Here is a 23,366-nt window from a genome sequence, read left to right as displayed (position 1 = left end):
CCTAATAGACCTCATTGCTTTGGTTTCCCTCATTGAACACAATTTTTTCTTTTGCTTGGGTGTTCAGTGGTTGCAGCTACATGTAAAACAAACGTTAAGCATGTTTGTTCCTTGCTTGCACAACCGTCATCCTTGCTATCGAAGTTGACAATTCTCCTTGAGATTGCAATGAAGATGAGTACATTTTCACCTTGTGTGCAAGCATTACAGATTCTATACTTTTCTTGGAAAGGCATCCAAAAGACACGTACATAAACGATTTCAACATGACCTTATCAAAACTATGGAGAGCCAACATAGACGTTTGATTCATTTTGAACCGGCATGGAGCCACAATATATTGCACTTTATATATGAGAAAATTTGACAATACCAAAAGTAAAGCAATCAAGCAGGCCTTGTCCTAATGTATGCAAAGCAAGGCCCCTAGTGATGACCATGTGGGCAGTGTTTGCAAGGCAATTTTGAACACACAACACAACAACGCATAGCAAGGTATATACTTTTCCTTGTCCTTGCGTCTTACACGTAGCATCAGAGAATTTTATTACATCAACTCAAGCCCATCAGATGAACATAAGGCGTGCTGCTGAGTAGAGAAGAGGAATCCACTAAGCACAAATTTTTTTTCCCTTGACATTATTAGCAAGTACATGAAGTGAACACCCAAGTGCTTGGCATCATGCACCAATGAGTTCACAAACAACCAACTTGAATCAAAGAAATGAAAGCATGCTAGGATAATTTGTTTCAATAATTATATCAAGACAAAAGACCATGAGCACCATTATAGAGAGTTTTGTCTACTATATTTTCCTTTCATTATGCAAGACACTCCTTGAATGACGTGTTCCCCACATGGCATGATATACCAAATTCTTGAAACCAATAGACAACATTTCAATAAACTCATGTCATTCATAGCTCCCTCTACAAGCATAAGTGTTTCAACTTCGAGACCATCAACACAAATGTAGGCTCTCAATGAGTTCAACCTTTAGAGCGAATCCAACACAAGGACCAAGGAGACTCAATTCCACTAGCTTAAACATTTCACGTCCAAATTATTGCCTAAAAATGGCTATCGAAAACTAAACACAATGCAACGCTTGCTCTTAAAGAATATATTGCTAAAAAGACACTTGGATTTTCTCTCAGAAAGCTGCTTCTTTAGCGATGCTTCCATCTGTTGGATAGACCACGTCTTGTACTAGGAGCTTCCCGAGGGGGCCACTAAGAAATATTTAAGCTAGTGTGCGATCAATAGAAGGGGTTTTATATTTTTATGAATTTATAGAAAGTATACATATATAAGGGGGTTTTAAATTCAAAAGGTTAAAATCTTCATACATAAGGGATACATAATCATCTTAAAATTTACAGAAGGGGTGTATATAGGTTACAAAAATCCATAAGTATGGCATATTTTTAGTACCCTTGATCACATGCTATATGGGACTTTTACATAGTGCCCCCCACCAGGATGAGCTTAAACAACCAATGAGCCAAAAAAACTTCTTTTTTGTCGCACAACTAAGCCATTTATGTAGCATTGGAACACATTCTTTTGTCGATCTGGAAAATATCAACAACCTATATCATAGATCAATGCAGGTCTAGAATTTGAATGTCTATTGTAGAATCTGGTTGAAAACTACTCAAGACCTTGGCAAGGATCTTGTAGGCTGTGTCCAACATCGGCCTCCACTGGCGTAGGTATGCTTGTCGCCCCCCTTTGGGATTAAATAAATTGAGGAAGAAGGCCTGTATAGGCCCGACTGAGGGGGGAACATATGTGCTTCCAGTTGCACCTGAAGAAGGCTAGCAGTATCAAGCCATCCTCTCCTTGGCACTTCTATAGGGGGAGTGCTTGCAGAGCCTCCGAGAGCTCCTGACCAATAACAACTCTATCCAAACAATCATCCTAGTGGCAACTACTTGGGGGACCTCCTCTACATGGAACAATCTCGCTGGTAGAACTCAGTGGTCATCTCTAAGATCTCCTCGGAATTCGAATGCATAGTGCAGTCCAAGCCTCTCAGCTGCCAGTTGCGTCCCTATGGCTCGAGGGCCTGTGCTCTAAAAGAAACGTCGGGTCATCCTGTCACCCTGCTATACCCACTGGGAATCTAGGGGAGTGGTAGGAGAATTTTACCCGATGTATCTCCGTACCCTTGAGATCCAAGCGTGCACGTTCACATCAAGTCTGCCAACCACTGCGATCCTAGGTTCTTGTCTCTAAGCCGCTCAATGGAGGCCAGGTCCCATCTTAAGGCTCTCTGCCGTGCATGTAGGAGTCTGCGATAACACAAGCTTGGGACTCCAACTTTTCACTACTCCTCTGAATGACCTCCGCTGCCCACACACCTCATCCATCGACTGGACTAGCATTCGGCTGTCTCCAAACCTCTGTGACTACTGTGACACCAAAAATTGATATTTTTTATGGCATTGGTATTGTTTTCTTCTATGTTTGATAAGAGTTTGAGTATCAAGTGATAGCTTAGCAGCTCTCGCTTATTTCTATTTTCTGAGATATTGTATGGGATTAAGAGAATGAGTGGAATGCATAATTGTAAATACCATGTGTATGAATGATAAATACCTTGGTATGGGGTGAGGATTATTTGTGTATGGGATATTATTGGGTTTTTAGAAAATAGGAATAGTGAGTCATATAAAGAGGTGGGCTCATGTCCATGTGTTCCAATAATATAAGAGAGGCCACATGCCAAGCGTGTGGAAGGCATGTGGAGGAGTGTGGAATCAAGAGGAATCCTTCTACAAGATGTGGACATATGGAAAAGAGAGGGTCCCTATGGGCTCCATGTGGGGAGATTCTTGACTTTCTAAATATTTTAAGAGTCTTTAGCATCTTTTGATGGGACACATGGCAAGAGTAGTCAAAAAGGACATGGATGGTGACATACGGGCTTATGTGATTAATGTGAAAAGGAATCTACAGGCACCAATTGTAAATGGGTGAAGGAGGGTGACAAAATCTCTATAAAAGGATAGATATTCCCTTATGTAGACTCTTGAGTCCATCTCTCTCTAGTTCATTCTCTCTCTATGAGTAGTCTTGGAGCTTCCACTCCCTCTTGTACGTATGAAACCTCTTCTTCTCCCTTGTGTTTGTAGTATTTTGAGTTGCATTGGAGTGAAGTCTCACTCTATTGGTAATGAAGGTCACTTCAGGTTCTCTCTCTTGAGTGTCTCTTTCCTTTTTCCATTGTTTTCTCTTCCAAAGTGCTCAAAAGTGTTATCTATTCGACCGCTCATTGTGCATACATGATTTATCTATTTTCCAAGTAACAAAGGAAGCTCTTCCTTCCCTCCTAGGCGACCTTTATGGGACTTGGATCTTTGATGAAGTCTAATCATGGAGGTAGTATTCTCCCAAGTCGGCACCAGTAGGAGTAGGTGTTTTTCATGACAGTTTGATCCCCTGTCAGTATTTTATTCATATCTTTTCGCTCGATGGTCCGATTTGAATGAAACTTATATTAGCGCGAAGCTCTCTTAAAGAAGCATCATCCTATGTCTTCATTTATTATATTAGATGTTAAATTAACAATCTATGACTCTCTGTGTGTGACTGTTTCTTTTTTAGATAGTTTTTACCCCCGTCTAGTAAACTGCCCATGTCTTTCCAACCGCTTCTCTGTTTCTTACAAACCTTATATAAGAGCGAAGCCTATTTCAAAGTGCATCTCAATATGGGTTTAAATATTTGATATCATGTCTCTACTTAAAGTTATAGGTCTCTGTGTCTAATGACAGTTTGTAGAGCAAGCCTAATCTTGGGGGGGGATTTGCAAAATGCTTGTTAGAGCTTCAAGAGTTCTCTTTCTCTTTTATCACTGAAAATACCACTAGGTCCACTATGGCAGATTTGCTCACAAAACGGAAGGATCTAGGAGAAGAAAAGAAATATAAGGAGGATATTAATGATGAAAGGAAGACACCACCAACAGCTTTTGTCTTGTATTTTGATGGGGCTTTTAGTCCTTCATGCCAACAAGGAGCCGAGGGGATAGTCTTGATGAATTCTGAAGGTCAAGAGGTGTGGGTAAGAGGACAAGAGCTTCTAAGTATCATAACTAACAATGCAACTGAGTATAATGCTTGGATTCTTGGTTTGGAGGGTTGTCTTCAAAGTTAAGTTAAAGAATTGGAAGTAAGAGGAGATTCTCAGCTTATTATAAAGCAAATGCAAGGGCATTACAAGACAAGAAGTCCTCATTTGAAGGAGCTTAATCAAAAGGCTATGGCACTGTGTAGTCAATTTGACTTTTGCAAGTTTGTTCATATAAACATAAAAAAAAATCAAAGGGCATATAAGTTGGCTACTCAAGCCATTGTAGTACAAGACCAGGAGGTGGTTTCTTTAGTAGACACTAGACGGCCAGAACTGCAAGATGTTTAGCAATATGTGAAAGAAGGCGAAGAAGGGTGACAAAACCTCTATAAAAAGAGTCCTCCTCTCCGTTGTTCATCATCTCTTCCACCATTAGGCCTCATGTTGCTGTAGCTCTAGTCTCCTGAAGCCTCTTCCATGAGCCTTCTCTTCCCCTTGTAGATGTTCTCTTATGTAGACTCTTGAGTCTATCTCTCTCTAGTTCATTCTCTCTCTATGAGTAGTCTTGGAGCTTCCGCTCCTTCTTGTATGTATGAAATCTATTCTTTTCCCTTGTGTTTGTAGTATTTTGAGTTGCATTAGAGTACTTCAGGTTCTCTCTTTTAAGTGGCTCTTTCATTTTTCCATTGTTTTCTCTTCCAAAGCGCTCAGAAGTGTTGTCTATTTGGCTACTCATTGCGCATACATGGTTTATCTATTTCCAAAGCCACAAAGGGAGCTCTTCCTTCCCTCCTAGGCAACCTCTATGGGACTTGGATCGTTGATGAAGTCTAAGCATGGAGATAGTATTTTCCCAAGTCGACACCAGTAGAGGGAGTAGGTGTTTTTCATGACAGTTTGATCCCCTATCAGTATTTTGCTCATGACTTTTTGCTCAGTCGTCCGATTTGGACGAAACTTATATTAGCACGAAGCTCTCTTCAAGGAGCATCATCCTATGTCTTCAGTTATTGTATTAGACCAAAAGTCTATGACTCTCTGTGTGTGATTATTTCTTTTTCAGACAGTTTTTACCCCCGTCCAGTAAACTGCCCATATCTTTTCGACCACTTCTCTGTTTCTTATGAAACTTATATCAGAGCGAAGCCCATTTCAAAGCGCATGTGGATATGTGTTTGAATATTTTATATCATGTCTCTGCTGAAAGTTATGGATCTCTGTGTCTTATGACAGTTTGGAGAGTGTTTTGAGTTGTGTAAAGGTGTCTATGAAGGAGGTGCAATGTTTCCTCAGAACCTACCCATCCGACCCAATCAGCCCCTTCAAACTCCTCGATATATATCAGTTCATGTCATGTTGAGCCACAAGATCTTCTTTCAACAACGTATCGCTCTTCTCTTTAGCGCAAACCGGCTTGCCAAGATTATGGCCTTCGCTGATCCTTTTCTTCTCCCTATGCTTGAGTACATCACTTGGGATGTTACTATCTTCATTCTCATCTATGGTCTCTTGGTATAAAAGCTTCTTTTTAATGTCCCTTTCCCAGTAATGAATATCTCTATCACTCAGTTCGAAAGCAACAAGAAGTGGAGGTGCGTGAAGTTTATTACCCCAAACTTCATGTCACACTACCTCTTGCACTTTCTGATCCTATGGCAGTGAGGAGTCAGAAATGCAAATCCCCTTCTAGGGAAGTCCTCTACGGAGCTACTCAAGCTGCAAAATCATTGGGGAATGATTTGGCATCATGGTGCTTGCCAAAATACCAGTGGCTCTGTCCCTATGCAGAGCCCAGTCCCCCATTTAAAAATGGTCCAACCTCTCTAAAAGATCATCGTGCCTATGCTGACCAAACGAAAAACTGAGGCTGTCTAAAAACCTAGAGAACTACGCTTCTCTGGGGGTCTCGGCTGCACACCATAAAGATAAACTACTCCCAAGTGCTCCTCTTTGCTACCAGCATCTCTGCAAAGGACGTGTTCCCAACTTGTCTTCCGCATACTCCAAGTTGTTGAAGTCCCCTCCAACAATCCAAGAGTCTACATCAGGAAGGTGCTCCATCAACTATCTCTAGAAAGCTAGGAGTTGCTGCCTACGCGTTGAAGCGTAGAATTCAAAATGCCTATCCTGAGATCCCCAGCGGTGATCCCATCCACATTGCCCTACTCGTGATCAACTCTCCCTGATCAAAAACATATGTTGTTACTGCCTATGAAGCCGAGATGCACACTTACCCACTCTTGCGTACTACGGAAGTATATATATATATATATATGCCACCAATCTCGCAACCACTGCTCTCTTAAGCTCTTGGTCAAGCATCAGGTATTGTGGCTGTTGACGTGCAAGGTCATGAAGTCCGTGCACATTCAAACGCACTAGTATCCACCTCATGGAGAAGAGGCTTGAATAAACAAAGCTCTCGTGAGAAGGAGCCTGCGTGGCTGTATCAGATTTCTGAGACTAAGGGGAGTTTAGATGGAGAGTAATTCGCATTCGTGCGCCGCTGAATCAAGGGCATAACAAGTTCCACACTAATCTTGAGGATCCAGTGCATCATGAAGGACACCTCAATCCCCATTTTCATTGCACACTGGTGTAAGGACGAGTGCATGAGCTATGAGTAATGTATCTCCGATCCAAGGCGAATGACGCATGTGCCATACCCTACACCAGGTCTCTCAGATGGGAAACCAAGATGAAAGGTGACCGTGTTGCCATGGTTGCGCCAGAGATCCACCCTCTGCGAAGCCATCCACTCCTCCATCATGTTGCAAATCTGATCATCCTCCGATCAAATAAAGCGGGGGTCCATTTTTACTTTCCAGTTGTAGTGAAGTCGAACCCCTAGAAGGGGCGAGTACGGGAACCAATCACAAACGAGCCCCCCTTACAGGTTTGCAATATAATAATGTCACTTCCAAAGCGAGGAGGTATGCATCGAGTACCTCCAGATAGTTCCTCACTAGGCCTTGGATTCCCAAGGTGAGGCACTAGTCCTAAGAGCTGAGATAAGTCTCCTCAAGAGACCTTTTGCGATGAGGCCGTGTCTTGCACAGGAGCGAACGTTTGGGACTGTGCCGAAGAAGCCGTAGCCTGAGGAGTAGGGGGGGCTTTACCTTGCACAAAGGCTTTGGGTCTAGGACGGGGGGGGGGACACAAGGTTAAGAAGAGACCGTTGGCCCTACCTCAGTGGGAGGGGGAGCGAGGGGGAGGAGGGTTGACAACTCGAGGTTAGGTGGTGAGGGTGATAGCAGCAGGAGACGGGGGAGGAGGAGGTGGAGGGGGGGGAGGCTATGGGGGGGAAGGGGGAGCTGTCATAGCCGTCGAGGAAGTGGAGGACAAAGTCCCTAAATCTGTCGACTCACGTTGTTGGAGCCGTCCCTACCGTGGGGTGGCTTGCACCTATTGCCTCTCGCTACTTCTCCTTTGACTAGGGAGGGAACTCCTTCCCCTTCAATTGAGGAGTGGCCCCATGCTCTATCTTCCTCTGCTCTTACTGCCTAGCACGTTTTCATTGCTTTGGGGCATTCTTGGTAGGTTTCCTCCACTTCACCCTAGTCCATGCCCCACCAGAAGGCTCTACCCATGCCTATCCGATACTGTACTCCCTCTGGTCGAGCTGTCAACTGCTCGGGACACGGTTGAGCCTCTCACAAGACCCCAAAGACTGACAAGAAAGGCCAACAAAAGGAAGAACCCAATAGAGGTATGAAGGGGAGAGGTCCTCCGAATCCTCTACCAAAGGAACTTCAAACAAAAAACTAGCAAGCCCAAAGGAGATATCATTTAAAAGTTCTTTAAGTATAGCCATTGTTTAGGCTAATTACATCCCCAATAAATAATCATATTTTCCATCCAAAACATCACTCCTCTTACCACAATTATATGCTAGTTGTAAGCACATTAATGACCTTCCCTGTAGTACCAACCTATTACAAGGTATACACATATATGTCTGATTGCATAGTTGATATAGCTTGTATTTATTGTCTTAAAAGTCCTTGCCGAGACAAAAAACGTCTTAACCTACATAGGTTGAACTTCTTCACTTATCATCCCGTCTTTATCCACATAGTACATTACTGTAACGTACTTGGAACATATCCGTTAATTCCTAACATAAAATGCCATGGTTTTTCCCATACGTTACCATACGCATACTACATACAGGTACAAAAGTATGGTTGGAGTATGGATCAGCCCCTGGAGCTGAATCATACGTGACCCTAATTTTACACACACACACACACACACATATTGTACACATTTAATTGACAGAGAGCTACAAAACTTTCAACCTCAAACTTCAAACTTGAATTAATTTTAAAGTCAAGAAACCGATTACAAAACGTTTTCATAAAGGCCGGGGAAACACATTCCCCCCCTCCCCCCCAAAAGAAGCCAAGTATGATTGGCCATACCATACATGCACGGAATAATTATTTCATACATGTGGTTCAGCCAACCATACGTGTATAGACCAAACTATAAAATGAGCCAATATATATCTCAAATCTTTCATAAAACCCAGCATCTTCCTGGTAACCATATCAATAAACTTGTACGTCATATATAATTCTCATTGTCATTTTACTTTTGCCATATAAATGCCTAGGTTACCTTCAAGAAATCTTGTTACTATTATTCCAAAATTTCCACTATTCTATCTTTACCTATATACTTGAAACATGTGCTTAGGAAGGTTTATATACAACTGCTCTCCTACTAACCATACTCGAAAATATATATCTTAAACAACTCAGAATTCCTCTATTCAATCTGGGAAACCAACTATGAACAGTTCTTTTAAAATAGTTGTCAAAACTTCTTTTATCTCAAGAAAGACACACACATATTTCTTTTAAAAAAACATATGCAGAAGGTAAACTCCAAAGTAGTCATTAACGTTATCCTATTCGACCAGTCCAAGGAGCCTCCTTCCTATATTCAGCATTTCAATACAGCAATACCTCAGATCGTCGTTTCCTTTGCCAAACCACATTACAACGACCACGCTGCATGAATCACAGAAACCGAAAAGCCAAGCATATATCCATACTTTAGAGACTTTGAATGCCAAAGAAAATGATACCAGACAAGGATCTTGGATAATACATGGCAAAGAAACGACAGATTTCAATCCTTGCATACCCATACACCGTCAAAAACCTCTGAAAATAGCAAACTTGCGATGCCATCTACGCAGATCAGTTAATGCTAAAGAAGCCATACCAAGATCTCGAATGCAGGAAGGAATCCTCATCAAGACTCACCGAAAAACCTTTACTGAAAACATGTTCGAGTGGCAGCCTAAAGACCCAAAAGAACCTAGTTTGTTTAACGTCCTTCCTTGGTTCTCATGCCCTGAGCTCTGGGTATTCATACCGAGCATCGTGGAATCATAGGAAACAATCCAAAGCTTATCCTTCTACTATCATGATTTCACAACTACCTTAATAAGTTCTCCTTTTATCCAAAACAGCAGCATTTCGACTTTCATGCGAAGACAGAGAGGCTGGCTGAGACATAGCCCAAGTGCAAACTTCTCAGCAAGCAGCTGCAGGAGCTAGCCTCACATCGTTATGGGTGTAATACTATTACATACTCTCAACAGGCTGCAATGTTTAAAAGAAGATACAACATCGAAGATACATTCTCTTGACGGGTGAAATGTTTAAAAGAAGAAACGACATCGAAGGGGTATCTACCCCATGCCCTAGAGTAACGTTTGTCAAGGAGAACACACCTGAGTGTTCTCTATCTCGAAAATTGTGCTTCACCTATTCTTTTGCAGAGATTTCAACACTCTTTAGGTCTCAGGCAATGTGCCAGTCATCCTCCTCGCTTGCTACACTGCCTTCCAATGTCCCCATGTTTCTAATCACTCATTTGGCCCATCTTCCAGCCCCTTCCACTTAGTGGGCCTCAATCACTACTCCACTAACTCCATGCTATCACCATTTTGGTGGGGGATCCCCTTTTTCCTAATTAAAATGAAGTATGGTGTTATGTCCATCCATTATAAAATATATACTTAACGCTTCCTTGCCTCATGCTTCTTTGTCAAAGGTTCAAAAGGCAAGGTTATGCATGTGTGTAGGAGTATACTTTGCTTCTCAAGGTTTTTATGAAGTGCACTTTTTGGATGCCTCATATCGTTAGTAGATATTGGAGATGTCTCCTCTATTCTATGGCAGACAAATGGTGCATGTCATGCCATGGTCGCCAAATAAGGATTATCACGGTCTCATTCGACATCACTGCCCAATATGGGTTGAGGTAGTGGATTTTCCGGATTATATGAGGGCTGAGCTACCAAGTTTGGCAGCTACTTTGGGGCAAGTTGTATGCCCACACCGACCTTCGGGCAATCGAAATCGGTTTTGTGTTCTTTGGGATACAGATCACCCAACCCCTCCTTCCATTGTGGTAGAGGTGGAAGATGTTCCCTTGGGCGAAAAATATTTTGATTTGAAATGGGGAGTATTTGCAGGTGCTTGTTTTACTTGTCATAAATTTGGCCATCTAGCTTCACAGTGTCCTGCAATACTGCATCAGCTCCCACCTACAGCTATTGCTCCAGAAAATACTACCTCTCCAACTTATGGTCCAAGGCCTAAGGCAACGCCTAGCAAGTTGGGTGATGTAGCATCTAAATCTGTTCTTCCCAAAGAAAGTGTGGTCCAGGTTTGAGCCAAGCAAAAGGATAAGGGAAAGGGCAAAATTTCAGAATCCAATGCCTCTCCTCAGGGTGCCTAGCAGCAACCCAAAAAGGCATTTGCGCTTAAGCCACGCCCGTTACAATCTCGGCATTGGGATGCCTCTACTTCCACCCCTAGTCAGGCCTCTACCCCTGCTGATAGCATGACTTCTCGATTGTGGGTTGATGTGCTTAAGAAGGGCATTCCTGTATGTGACAATGATGCGGATGATAGAGCTACTGATCCAGGAGGCCAGGTGGACGTCGATGTCATGGTTGAGGCCTGACAGCTTATACCTTTACTATGTTTCTTGGCTCAACTGTACATATCTTCTATGTCTGTTTCAATTACTTGCATTACATACAATGTTCAAGGTCTTTGCAATGTCAATAAGTAGAGACTTTTTTGGCACTATGTACATAGAATGCACCCCGATGTAATTTCCTTACAGGAACACAACCAACACTTCTTGGCTGGCCAGCAAGGCCACTTTGCTGGTTATGACATCTTTTATGCAGGTACGATGAACTTTTCCCGGGTATGCATGCTGGTAAAACATGATATGCAGCCCACGGTTGCTTACAACGACCCCAAGGGTCAATGGATGGTAATCAGATGCATCTGTCATGCTGATCTTTATGAAATAGCATCGGTTTATGCCTCTCAAACTTCTGCGACAAGAGCTCGAATGTGGGACTCCCTCAAGCAATATCCATGGCTGTCTAATGCTTTTTTGTGTGGAGACTTTAATAACTTGCCTGCCATGCAAGACAACACCACTCATCGTTCTCACATGATCCCCACTGAGCTTCGACATTGGCAGGACATGCTTTCTTTTTTGCATGCAGAAGATTTATGGCTCTCAACAAGGGATAGAGATATGGGTTATACATACCGTCACAATGCTTTTACTCATTACTGAGCTCGACTTGACAAATCGTATTTGTTGCAGGCTCAACAGTACACTAGTTTCACGTGTGCATTATGGGTTGATCATTCCCTCTTGTTATCTGATCACTTTCCAGTATGCCTGACATTATCTATAGCACATTTGACAGATGATATGCCTTTTTTGGGTCGTCGCCTACTCCATGTTAATAGTGCTTATTTGCTTCATCAACAATTTCAGAACATGGTGAGAGTGGCTGTCCGCCCCCTCCTCTTACATGCTCAGGAGGACATGGATTTTGCCTTGATCAATCTTGCCCATCACTTGCAGGCTGTTATTCAAGATTATGGACGGAGTCACATGGAAAACCTCAGACTTAAGCTGAAATGGGCTCAATCTCACAAGCAACAGATGGATGCAATCAGCTCTTATAGGCAGCTCACATCTTCTGAACACGATTCTTGTGCTTATGCAGTTCATATCATCCATCAAAATGATATTCGTAAATTAAAGAAGTGGCAAATCCGAGCTCGCATGAAACCCCTTTTGGATAATGGCTGCTCCTCCAAGGCCTTCTTTAAAAGCCTGCATGCGGATAGGCGAAAGGAGGATATTTGCAGGATCAGGCAAGATGATGGCACCTGGACCACCTCCAAATCAAAACTGGAATCGCAATGTTCTAGTCATTTCCAGCATCTCTTTTCTCCTCAGCATGATTATTCGATGCAAGTGAATGCAACTAGGTCTCAATTCCTTATGCATGTTCAATCTATATTGTCTCGGGAACACGCTCATGCATTGGAGCAGCCATTTATGCTCAAGGAACTAGATGATGCTTTGAGTCATTTACGTAAAGGCAGCTCTCCTGGCTGGGATGGATTGACTGTTGAATTCTTCCGTGCATTTTGGGGTGATCTCAAGCACACTCTTCTTCTTATGATCAATCATGCTTGGGCAGAACAATCTCTTCCCCCTTCTTGGAAACATGGGCTTGTCAAATTGATCCCCAAAAAAAGATTGTGTGAGACAATGGCTGATTGGCAGCCCATATCTCTTATGCCAGTCATCTACAAACTCATTACCAAGATGATTGTCCTTAGGGTTCGATTTATCTTGCAAGCCGGACTTCATCCCAGGCAGTATGGGTTTGTTCCCAGAAGGCAGATTACTGACAATATCTCCAATGCTTTGCTTGCAATTGAGTATGCCAAATATTCTAAACAAGATGTTCTCATTCTGCAAGTGGACATTGCGAAAGCATTTGATACTGTCCATTGGGATTTTATTTCTCAGACAATGCATAAAGTGGGATTTGGCCCTCGGCTCGTTCATGTTATTTACTGGTTGTATTCTCATGCCACTGCACAGTGTCTGCTTGGTAGTGGGTTGTCAAGGACATGGACTATGACCCATTCAGTGAAACAGGGATGCCCTCTTAGCTCTCTACTATATGCCATTGCTACTCATCCGTTATTGTTGCATATGGACCATCTTGCAGATACAAGACAGCTTCATGGCTTGCAAATTCCAGGGGCACAGCTGTTTCTTGCACAGGCATATGCTGATGATTCATATTTCATGCCCAGGAATTCTCAAAGTGACCTCTCTCACTTGATGCATACTTTGAATGGTTTTGGCATAGCTGCTGGACTGCATATCAACTTTCAGAAATCGAATCTTCTAGCATTGAAAGAAGCTGATTGGCATGCACTTCTCTGGCCAGGTCACATTATTTCTCCCCACACCATTGTGAGGCACTTAGGGTATCCCATTGGCTGGAATATTACCCCTCAACAACAGCTTAAATGGGTGCTTCAAAAGATTCTCCATTCCTCCTTTTTCTTCATTGGGCTCGCTTTTGGGTACTATGGACTATTTGGACACAGAGATTGCATTTTAGGATGGGACAACAGTTTCCTCAGGCATATGCTTTCTTCAGAATGTCCCTCAAGCAATCTTTATATGATAGTTATTGGATGCTACTAGCCTTGAAGTGTTTTCTCACTGTTTTTGAGTTCTTTCATTAGGCTCTCTTTTGGAGTCTAATGTCATGTACATTGATTTCATGCTAATTTTATAGTTACTGGTTTCACCAAAAAAAAAAAGTGTGTGTGTGTGTGTGTGTGTGTGTGTGAGAGAGAGAGAGAGAGAGAGAGAAAGAGAGAGCTCTTGCAGGAGATTGCCCCCCGTTTGGCCCTGGCATACCCCCGCTATAGCCTAGCGTGGCTTCTTGCTCAATCCTCCTCCTCCTGGAGCATTTCCCTTGTGCACGCCCTCTGAATTCACTATTTCTTTTGGTCTGTTGCCACTTCGATGAACCTCTTTCCCTCCCCTTTTTGTTCCACTGATCTCCACCTGCTCAGTGTTTGTATGTGGATATGTGTATAGGAGACGGTGAGGTAGAAAGGGCTTGAATTTTGGCCCTCTTTTTGCAGCGCCTGCCCCTGCTTGTTTTCAGCACCTAAACCTGTGCATATACCTCACCTATCTCTGGTTTATTTCAAATGCCTATCTCTGGTTACATCCCGCCTCTGCATTGCCTATCTCCCTTTACATTTCTGCCCTCTTTTAAATCTCTTCAACAAAAGAGGAAAAACTGAAAACAAAAGCCTTATCAATCTTTAAAAAGCGTGCATGATTTTTTTCCACAAGAAGCTAGATGAATCCAGGAACATGACCAATTCATTGCGTAAAAGCACACCAAAACATACAATTCTCATAGAAGGGATAAGACATACCTTTGTAAGACTAGAATATCTCCAATCATACAAATTTAGATTTTTTGTTGTTCTAAAGTCCAAAAATCTACACAAAATAAAGAGAAAACGAAAGAGAGAAAAACAAAGAGATACACAAAAACTTTTTTGAAAAACAAAAGGAAGACAAAGCAACACTTCCGTCATGATCAGTGCCCAAGCATAAGCAGCTATACTAGGTTTCTAAAGACCCGTGGAGTCTCTTGGGCAAACCCAGTGCTTATTCCACAAACTTCATTAGTGCCTCTCGAAAGGATGCAGACCATATATGAAGCTCCCGCACACGAGCAAATGCTTCTGTCAGAGGTCTCGAGATGAAAGGCCGACTCAGGCATGATATAAGCCAGCAATTACTGAGCACCAATAAAAAAGAAGTCCCACTCAATCCAAGCTAAAGCCACAACTAAACAAGGTTGTTTCAACAATTCTAGTGGCAAATATAAATGGCTTTCCAAGGATCAATCAGATAAATTGCTTCACAGGCTAAAGGTATAAGTTCTGTCCCCTATTGTACTCCCTTCCATTATGCTCCCAGAATCCCATAACGGAGACATTGTCTCAAAAGATTCCCCTGGATACCTGCAGGCAGTGCCAGATCCTATAATTCTACCTATGACCATAGACTGTGTACTGACAGGAGCCTGCCCATATTAAACTGGGCTAACCCATAAGCAGAACCAATTAAGCATGATATTAGTGTTTGTTGTGCATCTGCAACCCTTGCCAATAGATGAGAAAGAGTATACAAAGATCTATAATGTCCAAAGGAGGCAAGCTAAAAGTGACATGGAGGCACAGCAACTAGCTATCTCATCTATGCAGTTGTTGAGATAGCTACGACTGGGCTGGCTCCACGTGAAGTTCCACAACTCTTGATCAGTACAAAGGATGTCATCCAGAACAAGTATCTGCTTGGAACGCAACTATCTTGGGATGTCTAATTAGTTTTAATATGAGTTAGAAGTTCAGACTGTACCAATTGATACGGGTCCGTACTCAAGCTTCCCAATTATTAAAAGTCACTTATCTCAATGTCTTCTGCCCCATTACTGTTTGCCTTTGCAAACTCTTGATATTACGCTGTTTAATTGTATTCGAGGGGAACATCCATAGAGGGAACATCAGGACCGCAAGACGTGCTGCATCTAACAAGCCTTTCTGCAGCATCCGTACGATCCCTAGAAAAGATGTCGTTGCTGATTTGGTCATCAAGAACCCTACGCATTTTCTGCGAGCAACAATGCAACAAAAAATCCCAAGATCGCTTGCTTACCTCGCACAAATGTAGCATGCAGAGATGAATGCTGCTACATTAACATAGAAAGTAAACCAGTCAAACCATAGGGGACTGTGGTATATTTTTAAAGATGGGAATCTGCAATTGCCTACCGCGTTCCAAATTAAATTCGTATTAAACATTAGTTCAAAATCAAGGTGCATGCAGAAGCGCAAGACGGTCCGGCCTTTCAGAATTTACCTGCAAGTCCAGCACTGAAAATTTGGGTACACCTACTTGACCCACAGCCAGGGCTCCAAAATAATTGCCCATCAAAGCCGCTTTTTCAACGGGTAAACCCTGATATAAACCTGCTGAGAACCCGGCCAGGAAGCTGTCCCCTGCTCCGGTTGGGTCTATTTCCTTTGCTTCAAATGCTGGAACTCTCAATTTTCTGTCGTTGAAGTAAACGGTACAGCCAAGTTCCCCCTCCGTTATTATCACACAGGTCTTCTGCCTGACCTCTTCGATATCGATGTACAATGACTCATTACGCGCAGCCTTGAGAAATGAGATGCGACTTAGGAGCCTGTAGAAAGGAGTCTTTTCAAGCCTTTGGAGGCCGACCAAGCCAGTGACAGGATCGATAGTGCGAATCAAGGCTTGCACATCCACCACAAGCCTTTCAGACACATCGGCCATTTTCTCCAAAGTTTCTGCAGAGATTTCTCCTGCAATTCCAACAGCTAATCCTAAATAATAACGTTCCCCAACACATACATCGTGCGGAAAGATAGGTTCACAAATGCTGCCCGTCCTCAACGATCTCTCTTCACCGACAGAAAAAACGGCGAAGAACTCAGTGGTGAGGTGCCCAGTTACGATTTTAGGCTGGTGATTAACGAGGGAACCATAGGCGAAATCGGGGCCGACTTTAGAGACCAAGCACATATTGATAAGGAGGGCGTCGAAAATGTTACTGATGTAAGAGACAGAACCGCCGAGAGCAGCAAAGGTAATACCAGAGATCAAGCGGATAGAATCATGGGAATGATGTCCGACGAGGAGGACTTTGGAGGAAGGGTGAGGGAAGGAGGAGAGGAGGCCGTTGGGCTGCATGGAAGCAGGCCAATCGTTGAAGGACTTGGATCGCCGCTGATCATGACCAAGGGAATGCCGAGCTCGTTCGATGTGATTACTGAGCGAGCTCAATCCGAAATGTTCATCATCTGCGGGAGCTACTTTGCGAGCTAAAGACGATCAAATTCAGAGTTCGAACAGAATCTGCATGCAATGCAATAGGCAAACAAACATCTTGTTTGTCTCCTATTTACAGTAAAACAGGATTTGGAAATTTGGATGGTGACCATCCTTACTTTATTCCTTTTCAATGGTGCGTGGCCGTAAACTACGCAAGCAAATCTGATCGAGAGAATATTGACCCCCACCCCATGATGGATCCATCATCATGGGACATTGAAGGTTTAGGGTATCCCCAGCCCGACTGCATATCAGCACGGCCGGAGCTGATTGCTACCATCAATAGAGTGGTGGGGAAGAAACACATATGTCTTGGTACCATTGCTCAATTAGACGGCACGGTGGATGCACGTGGCGGAGGCGGCAAGACTGTGCGGTGGCATTGTCACGGGTGAGAGACGTGCGGGTGGGAAGTGGGCTACATGTTCAAATTGATAGCTACCGATAGAGGAGCATAAATTAGCCAATGGGTACTATTTTCAAGATTACCATTACGGAAGACCATCGATCAAACGGTTTTAGCCATAATTTTTGGCACCTTGTGCATGAGTGAGAGTCGCTTCCATCATGCTTCCATCATCGAGCTATGGGGTTCAGGCCAAACACCCAAGATGGACTGACTATCTTAGAGAGTTAGATGAAGTTGAGTCAAAAGGAGGGAGGTTGAGAGGGTTTGCGCGATGAAGGGTCGGAGGGCAATTTTGCGAGTAAGGGTCCTCAGGTTTATGCACAGCCTACATATCTGGATACTCTCACCAAAAGGATTGGAGGTGGATTCTCGTACCTTGATGTTGTTGGAGTAAAGGCCAATGGCCCGGTCTATACCCCTTTGTACCATACATACATAATAAGAGCTTACCTTGATCTGGGTGAGTTAGCACCCACCATTTTCGGTGTTCTCCTTTTCTTTGTTGCTCTCCGATAAGACCTCCTCTCCATCACCTGGTATCAGAGCTTGGTTGAGCAAAGCCAACAAGAAGACTGTAGCATTGCGGTGTTGCTGTGCCAAGAGTCCAAACTTGTTGCGTGGAGTCTCCTACTGCCCATGGGCTACCCCTGGGAGCTGTACTTTGACATATACTAGCTCGTTTTTACTATTTCAGCCTTATATATCAGGTTGCCTCAACTGTTCCAGCAATCTATTGCCTTGTTTGAGTGGGGGAGAAGGAATATTATCCATCTACGGTCAAAAACGACCTGCTGCTCTACAATTCCAGCCACTGGAAGTTGCTTTTTTGGGGCCCGAAAGCAAAAACGTCTTTTGCTTGTGGTGGACTCCAGTTGATCAAAGGCGGCTGGTGCATTCAAATTTCAGTTAGGTTTATGCCTTCAAGTTGATGCATATCAGGCCAAAGGTTGGTTGAAAGTGGTTGCTTACAATTGATGCATTTTGAGCCTTTGTTTGGCTGAGAAAGTGAGCATAAGTGAGCAGTGTTTTTCTGAAGTTGTCTTGTATCCCAGGAAGGGATTATTTTTTGAGTGCAATACTCTTCCCACTAAGGGAATTTTTTGGACAACAATTTTCAGAATTGTTGGGCTATTTCATTGGAGTTTATGCCTGAAATGCTTCAAGAAAAGTTAGTGATTGGCAGTTTGCAGTCTTGACAGCAGTAAAAAGTGAGCAGGTGGCTGTTTTCAGAAGTGAATATCAGAGAATCCATGAGAGGAATTGTCTTATGAGTTGAACTAAGAAGTTTTAGTTTTTTGGACAATCTACAATCTTGTTTTTAAAAGCATTTCAATTTGAGATTTGGAGAAAAAGTTATGATGCCCGGTATGCCCATGATTTACAGTTTTGACAGTTTATGACAGCAGCTAGAAAAAGTGAGCAGGGGGCTACTTTCAGCAGTGAATATCAAAAAATCCATAATGAATTTGGACCTGCAATAAACTAGAAGTTTGTAGATCTATTGGTTGTATACAACTTTGGTATTTACCGCAAAGGCAACCAAGTTACAGTTGGGAAGATATTGACAGTTCAAAATAGGCCAAAACTGTTGCAGACTGTTATTACAACAGTAAAAGTTTGCAGGTGGTGGTTTCCAACAGCAAATATAAGGGAATATGTAAGGATTTTGGACCTGCTGTAAACTGAGAAGTTGTAGAGTTTTCTACAGCTACATTTCTTCTATTTACACTTTTTGCATCAGAGCTACCGTGCAAAAGCTGTTGGCTAGTTTTGGAATGCCTTGAGGTCACTTACAGCAGAACATGTATTTGTGACGGTGACAGTGTGGCTGTTGTCATTACAGTTGATATTTTTTGGGCTTGAGTTTGGTACATTGGTGCAATGTATCCTTGTTGTTTAGTCATCCATTATGATGGCTTCGGCATCAGAGAATGCATTGTTTAACATTGAGAAGTTGGATGGCATAAACTTCTCCTCTTGGAAGGAGCAAATCTACAATGTTTTGGTGCGGAAGAAGCAAGTAAAGCCTATAAAATGCAAAGGCATAAAGCCAAAGGATTGGGAGGATGATGAAGAGTAGAAGGAATTGGATGAGCTTGCATGCTCCACAATCATGCTTACACTTTCAAAATCGGTGTATTTCAATGTGAAAGATACTGTAAGTGGTGCCTATGGTGTGTGGACAAAGTTGCATGATCTTTATGAGAAGTAGAGTGCCGCTTGTCAAGTGTATTGGCTGAAGAAACTCATAGATCTTCACATGGAAGAAGGGACTTCAATGTCTAGCCATTTAAATGAGTTTAACACAATTTTCAGTCAACTTTCAGCTCAAAAAATTGCCTTCGATGACTCAGTTAAGGCAATGTTCTTATTGGTCACCTTCCTGAAAGTTAGGACACTTTTAGGACTGCTATAAGTAATTCAGCCCATGCAGGAGGCCTGACAAGCAGTGCTGTTGAGAGTAGCCTTCTCACTAAGGAGGTAAATGGAAAGAACAATGCTAGAACTAAAAGTTCAAGTGCTCTCAATGTGAGAGGGAGGTCATATTCTAGGGGGAAATACCAGGACAGAAATACAAGCAAGTCTAGAAGCAAATCTAGAAGAAAATCCCATGCCAAAAAGGATCTGGAATGCTTCTATTGTGGGAAGAAAGGCCATTTCAAAAAGGATTGCTACAAATGGAAGAACGATAAAGGCAAAGGCAAAGCTAATGTGCAGCCCAAGAAGGAAGAGAAATCCACGGTCAATATAGAGGAAGTGAATGCCATAAGGAACAATAGTGATGAGGGTGACATTCTTTATGCCTCTATGTTTGAGCATGCTTTTCTTGTGACTAGTGATGATGCATTGTCACAAAATTCGATACTAGACTCGGGAGCATCTTTCCATGTCACTCCACATAGGGAGTGGTTTACCATTTATGATGCAAGAAGGAAAGGATCCGTGAGACTTGGAAATTATTATCCATGTGACATTGTTGGAGTGGGAGATATCCACTTGTCTCTTCCTAATGGTTCTACATTTGTACTCGAGAATGTTAGGCATGTTCCAAATCTGGAAAAGAGCTTGATAAGTACGGGACAGCTTGATAATGATGGTTATTTTTGGCAACAATACATGGAAAATTAGCAAAGGGTCACTTGTGATTGCTAGAGGTTCCAAGCATGGAACGTTGTACTCAGTGCATGTGTCAGGCATAAGAGATAATGTAATCAATGTGACTAAGCAGCCATCTATCTCTTTGTGGCATCGTCGGTTAGGACACATGAGCATGACAGGAATGAAGATACTTTCTGGTTTGTAGTATGTTCCCGTGTTTAATTTTTCAAATTTTAGCATGTGTGAGCATTGCATGTATGGGAAACAAACACGGTCTTCACATAAAAAATCTTTGGGCAAGAAGAGGCTTGAACCATTGGAGTTGGTTCACAGTGATGTGTGTGGACCTATGCCTACTGTCTCATTGGGTGGTGCTTCTTACTTTGCTACTTTCATTGATGATGCTACACGGAAAGTGTGGATCTATCCTCTTCAGAAGAAGAGTGATGTCTTTGATGCATTTCAAAAGTTCTTAGCATTTGCTGAAAATCAGTCGGGCAAGATGCTCAAATGCTTGCACACTGATAATGGAGGAGAGTATACCTCTCATGCATTTAAGAATTTTTGTGAGCTACATGGCATCAAGCGGGAGTTGACTACTCCTGAGAATCCTTCTTAGAATGGGGTTGCTGAGAAGATGAATAGAACTATTCAAGAAAGGAATATAAGCATGCTTTCTAATGCCGGTCTGCTTCATGGCTTTTGGGCTGAGTCTATCAAGACAACAGTACATCTTAACAATAGATCGCCTAGCAAGGGACTAGATGGGAAAGTGCTAGAAGAGGTTTAGTCAAGCAAGCCACCATCTTATGGGCATCTTCGTGTATTTGGCTGTGAAGCTTATGTTCATATCCCTAAGAAAAAACACAGCAAGCTTGATCCAAAGTCAAGGAAGTGCATTTTTCTTGGATATGGTGATTTAGGTGAGATAGGATACCGATTGTGGGATCCAGAGGCCAGGAAGATAGTACGCAACCATGACATTATCTTTAATAAGGACAAGATGCACAAGAAGCCAAAGAAGACTATTGAGATATGTAGAGTGGTGTTTCAGGAGAATGGACAACCACCATATGAGAGGCATGCACAGCCTATTCCACATGATGCAAGGCATGGACACCCCATAGGTCGTGAGGTGGGAGAGCCACATCTAGGTGGACAACCTCAGGTTATGCAAGAAAATCAGTTGGGACAGCAAGATGGTGTGAGCAAGTGTTGAGACGTTCCATTAGAGTCTCATGACCTCCACAAAGATATGCTCCATCTCTAGATTATGTCATGTTGACAGATTGTGGTGAGCCTTCATGCTTTGAGGATGCAGGGCTGAAGCAGGCTCCTAGGGAGTGCTACCATAAGTTTGATGCATTTATGGATAGGAACAAGATACTCCTTCATTTGTCATAGAAAGAGTACATTAGCAAGGTACTTGAGCGTTTCAATATGGAGAGGGGGAAGTCCATAATGTACTCAGTTGCCTCCATATGTGAAACTCAGCCAAGCGGATAGCCCCAAGTCAGATGAGGAGTGGGCTGAAATGGTAAAGATACCTTATGCATCCGCAGTAGGAAGCTTCATGTATGCCATGGTTGCTACACGTCCAGATATTGCTTTTGCAGTGGAGCTGTTATTAGCAGGTATATGGAAAATCCTGGCAAGAAGCATTGGGAGGCAGTGAAAGGTATCATGAGATACTTGAATGGTACAAAGAACATGTGCATTTTCTTTGGGAGAAAGGACACATCTGTTGTTGGATATGTAGATGCTAATTTTGCAGGGAATGTAGACACTAGGAGGTCTACTACAGGATATGTTTTCTCATTCACTGGAGGTGCAGTTTCATGGGTCTCTCGTTTGCAACCATGTACGACTTTGTCTACCACTGAGGCAGAGTATGTTGTAGCCACTGAGGCATGCAAGGAAGCTATATGGCTTACTCGTCTAGTGGGAGACTTGAGCATTGCAGGAGAGGTTCCAGTTTTGCACTGTGATAGTCAAAGTGCCATCCAGTTGGCACGAAATCATGTCTTCCATGCGAAGACAAAGCATATTGATGTGAAGTATCACTTCATCAGAGAGGTGATTGAGGAAAGCGCATCCAGATTGTCAAGGTTCACACAAATGTGAACCTTGCAGATCTTCTTACAAAGAGTCTTTCCTCATAGCGGTTTGCACATTGCAGAGTGTTGATGGGTGTCGGATGACATTAGGATGCCCATCTTCTCCCTTAAAGGTGCATTGGCCTTTAAGTGGGAGGTTGTTGGGGTAAAGGCCATCTATGGGGGAGTTGGAGGAACTTCTTTCATACGATTGTGATATCCCCCAATTGGGGTATTCTGCTAGATTCCTTGGCAAAGGCTTCTTCTTGCTTTGTATGGCATCGGAATAACTTAGGGATGAAATGGTGGGCAGAACATTCAAGTTTGCAAGTGCAGTGGTGTTGGTCATCCCCTAGAGTTTAGTTTTAGCATTGATGAATTCGTATTCCATGAATGTTCTGTTTGGGTCGTTTTCCCAAACCTTTCTTCCATTCTAGGGGATTCACTAGAGAGACTGGCTTCAACATTGGGGCGTGTGCTATTGGCACTACCACCCTCTAAATCCATGGCCTACCTTAGGAGGGCCTGGATTTTGTGTGACGAGTCAAGACTTTGTGCAGATTGAAATGCCTGATGGGGTTGTCTTTGCACAGAAAGTTCGATTTGTTGCTTTTCCAAATGCCTGCTTTATTTGCAAGGAAACATCCCATTTTGCAAGAAATTGCCCTAGATGTGCTAAGAACACTAGTTTGGCTAAAGGTGACAAGGATATTGACTTGCATATAGCTCCTGCTGATTCCCCCAAATCGTCTTGGAGTCATCCTACTACTGTTTTGGAGAAAGGAGAGCATCAGGATCCTTCGCCAACTCAGGAGACAGCAAATGCTCTGGACGTGTCAAAGAAAGATGACTGTGA

General features: G+C 42.9%; 1 protein-coding gene across 1 annotated transcript; it reads right to left on the bottom strand.

Moving 5' to 3' along the window:
* Nucleotides 1-14,699: 14,699 nt before the first annotated feature.
* Nucleotides 14,700-16,940, bottom strand: MIK (pfkB-like carbohydrate kinase family protein). Its single transcript, XM_087371857.1, has 2 exons — nucleotides 15,908-16,940; nucleotides 14,700-15,658 (listed from the first exon to the last, which is right to left on the bottom strand). Exons 1-2 carry the CDS (start codon nucleotides 16,763-16,765, stop codon nucleotides 15,515-15,517), a joined length of 1,002 nt encoding a protein of 333 aa, XP_087227983.1. The 5' UTR covers nucleotides 16,766-16,940; the 3' UTR covers nucleotides 14,700-15,514.
* Between the last annotated feature and the right edge of the window lie 6,426 nt (nucleotides 16,941-23,366).

The sequence above is a fragment of the Dipteris shenzhenensis genome, chromosome 33 (assembly GCF_047967505.1).
Source record: "Dipteris shenzhenensis isolate YYH24624 ecotype China chromosome 33, Dip_SZ_1.0, whole genome shotgun sequence".
Lineage (NCBI taxonomy): Eukaryota > Viridiplantae > Streptophyta > Polypodiopsida > Gleicheniales > Dipteridaceae > Dipteris > Dipteris shenzhenensis.
Note: the sequence above shows the minus strand (reverse complement) of the source record. Positions and strands in the feature narration are given on the sequence as shown.

What these genes read in the sequence shown, in the direction of transcription:
- MIK (XM_087371857.1), bottom strand. Translation starts at nt 16,765, where the DNA reads ATGCAGCCCAACGGCCTCCTCTCCTCCTTCCCTCACCCTTCCTCCAAA. An exon ending in TTTCAGTGCTGGACTTGCAG is followed by an intron (nt 15,659 to 15,907) that starts GTAAATTCTGAA and finishes TGTTGCTCGCAG; the next exon opens with AAAATGCGTAGGGTTCTTGA.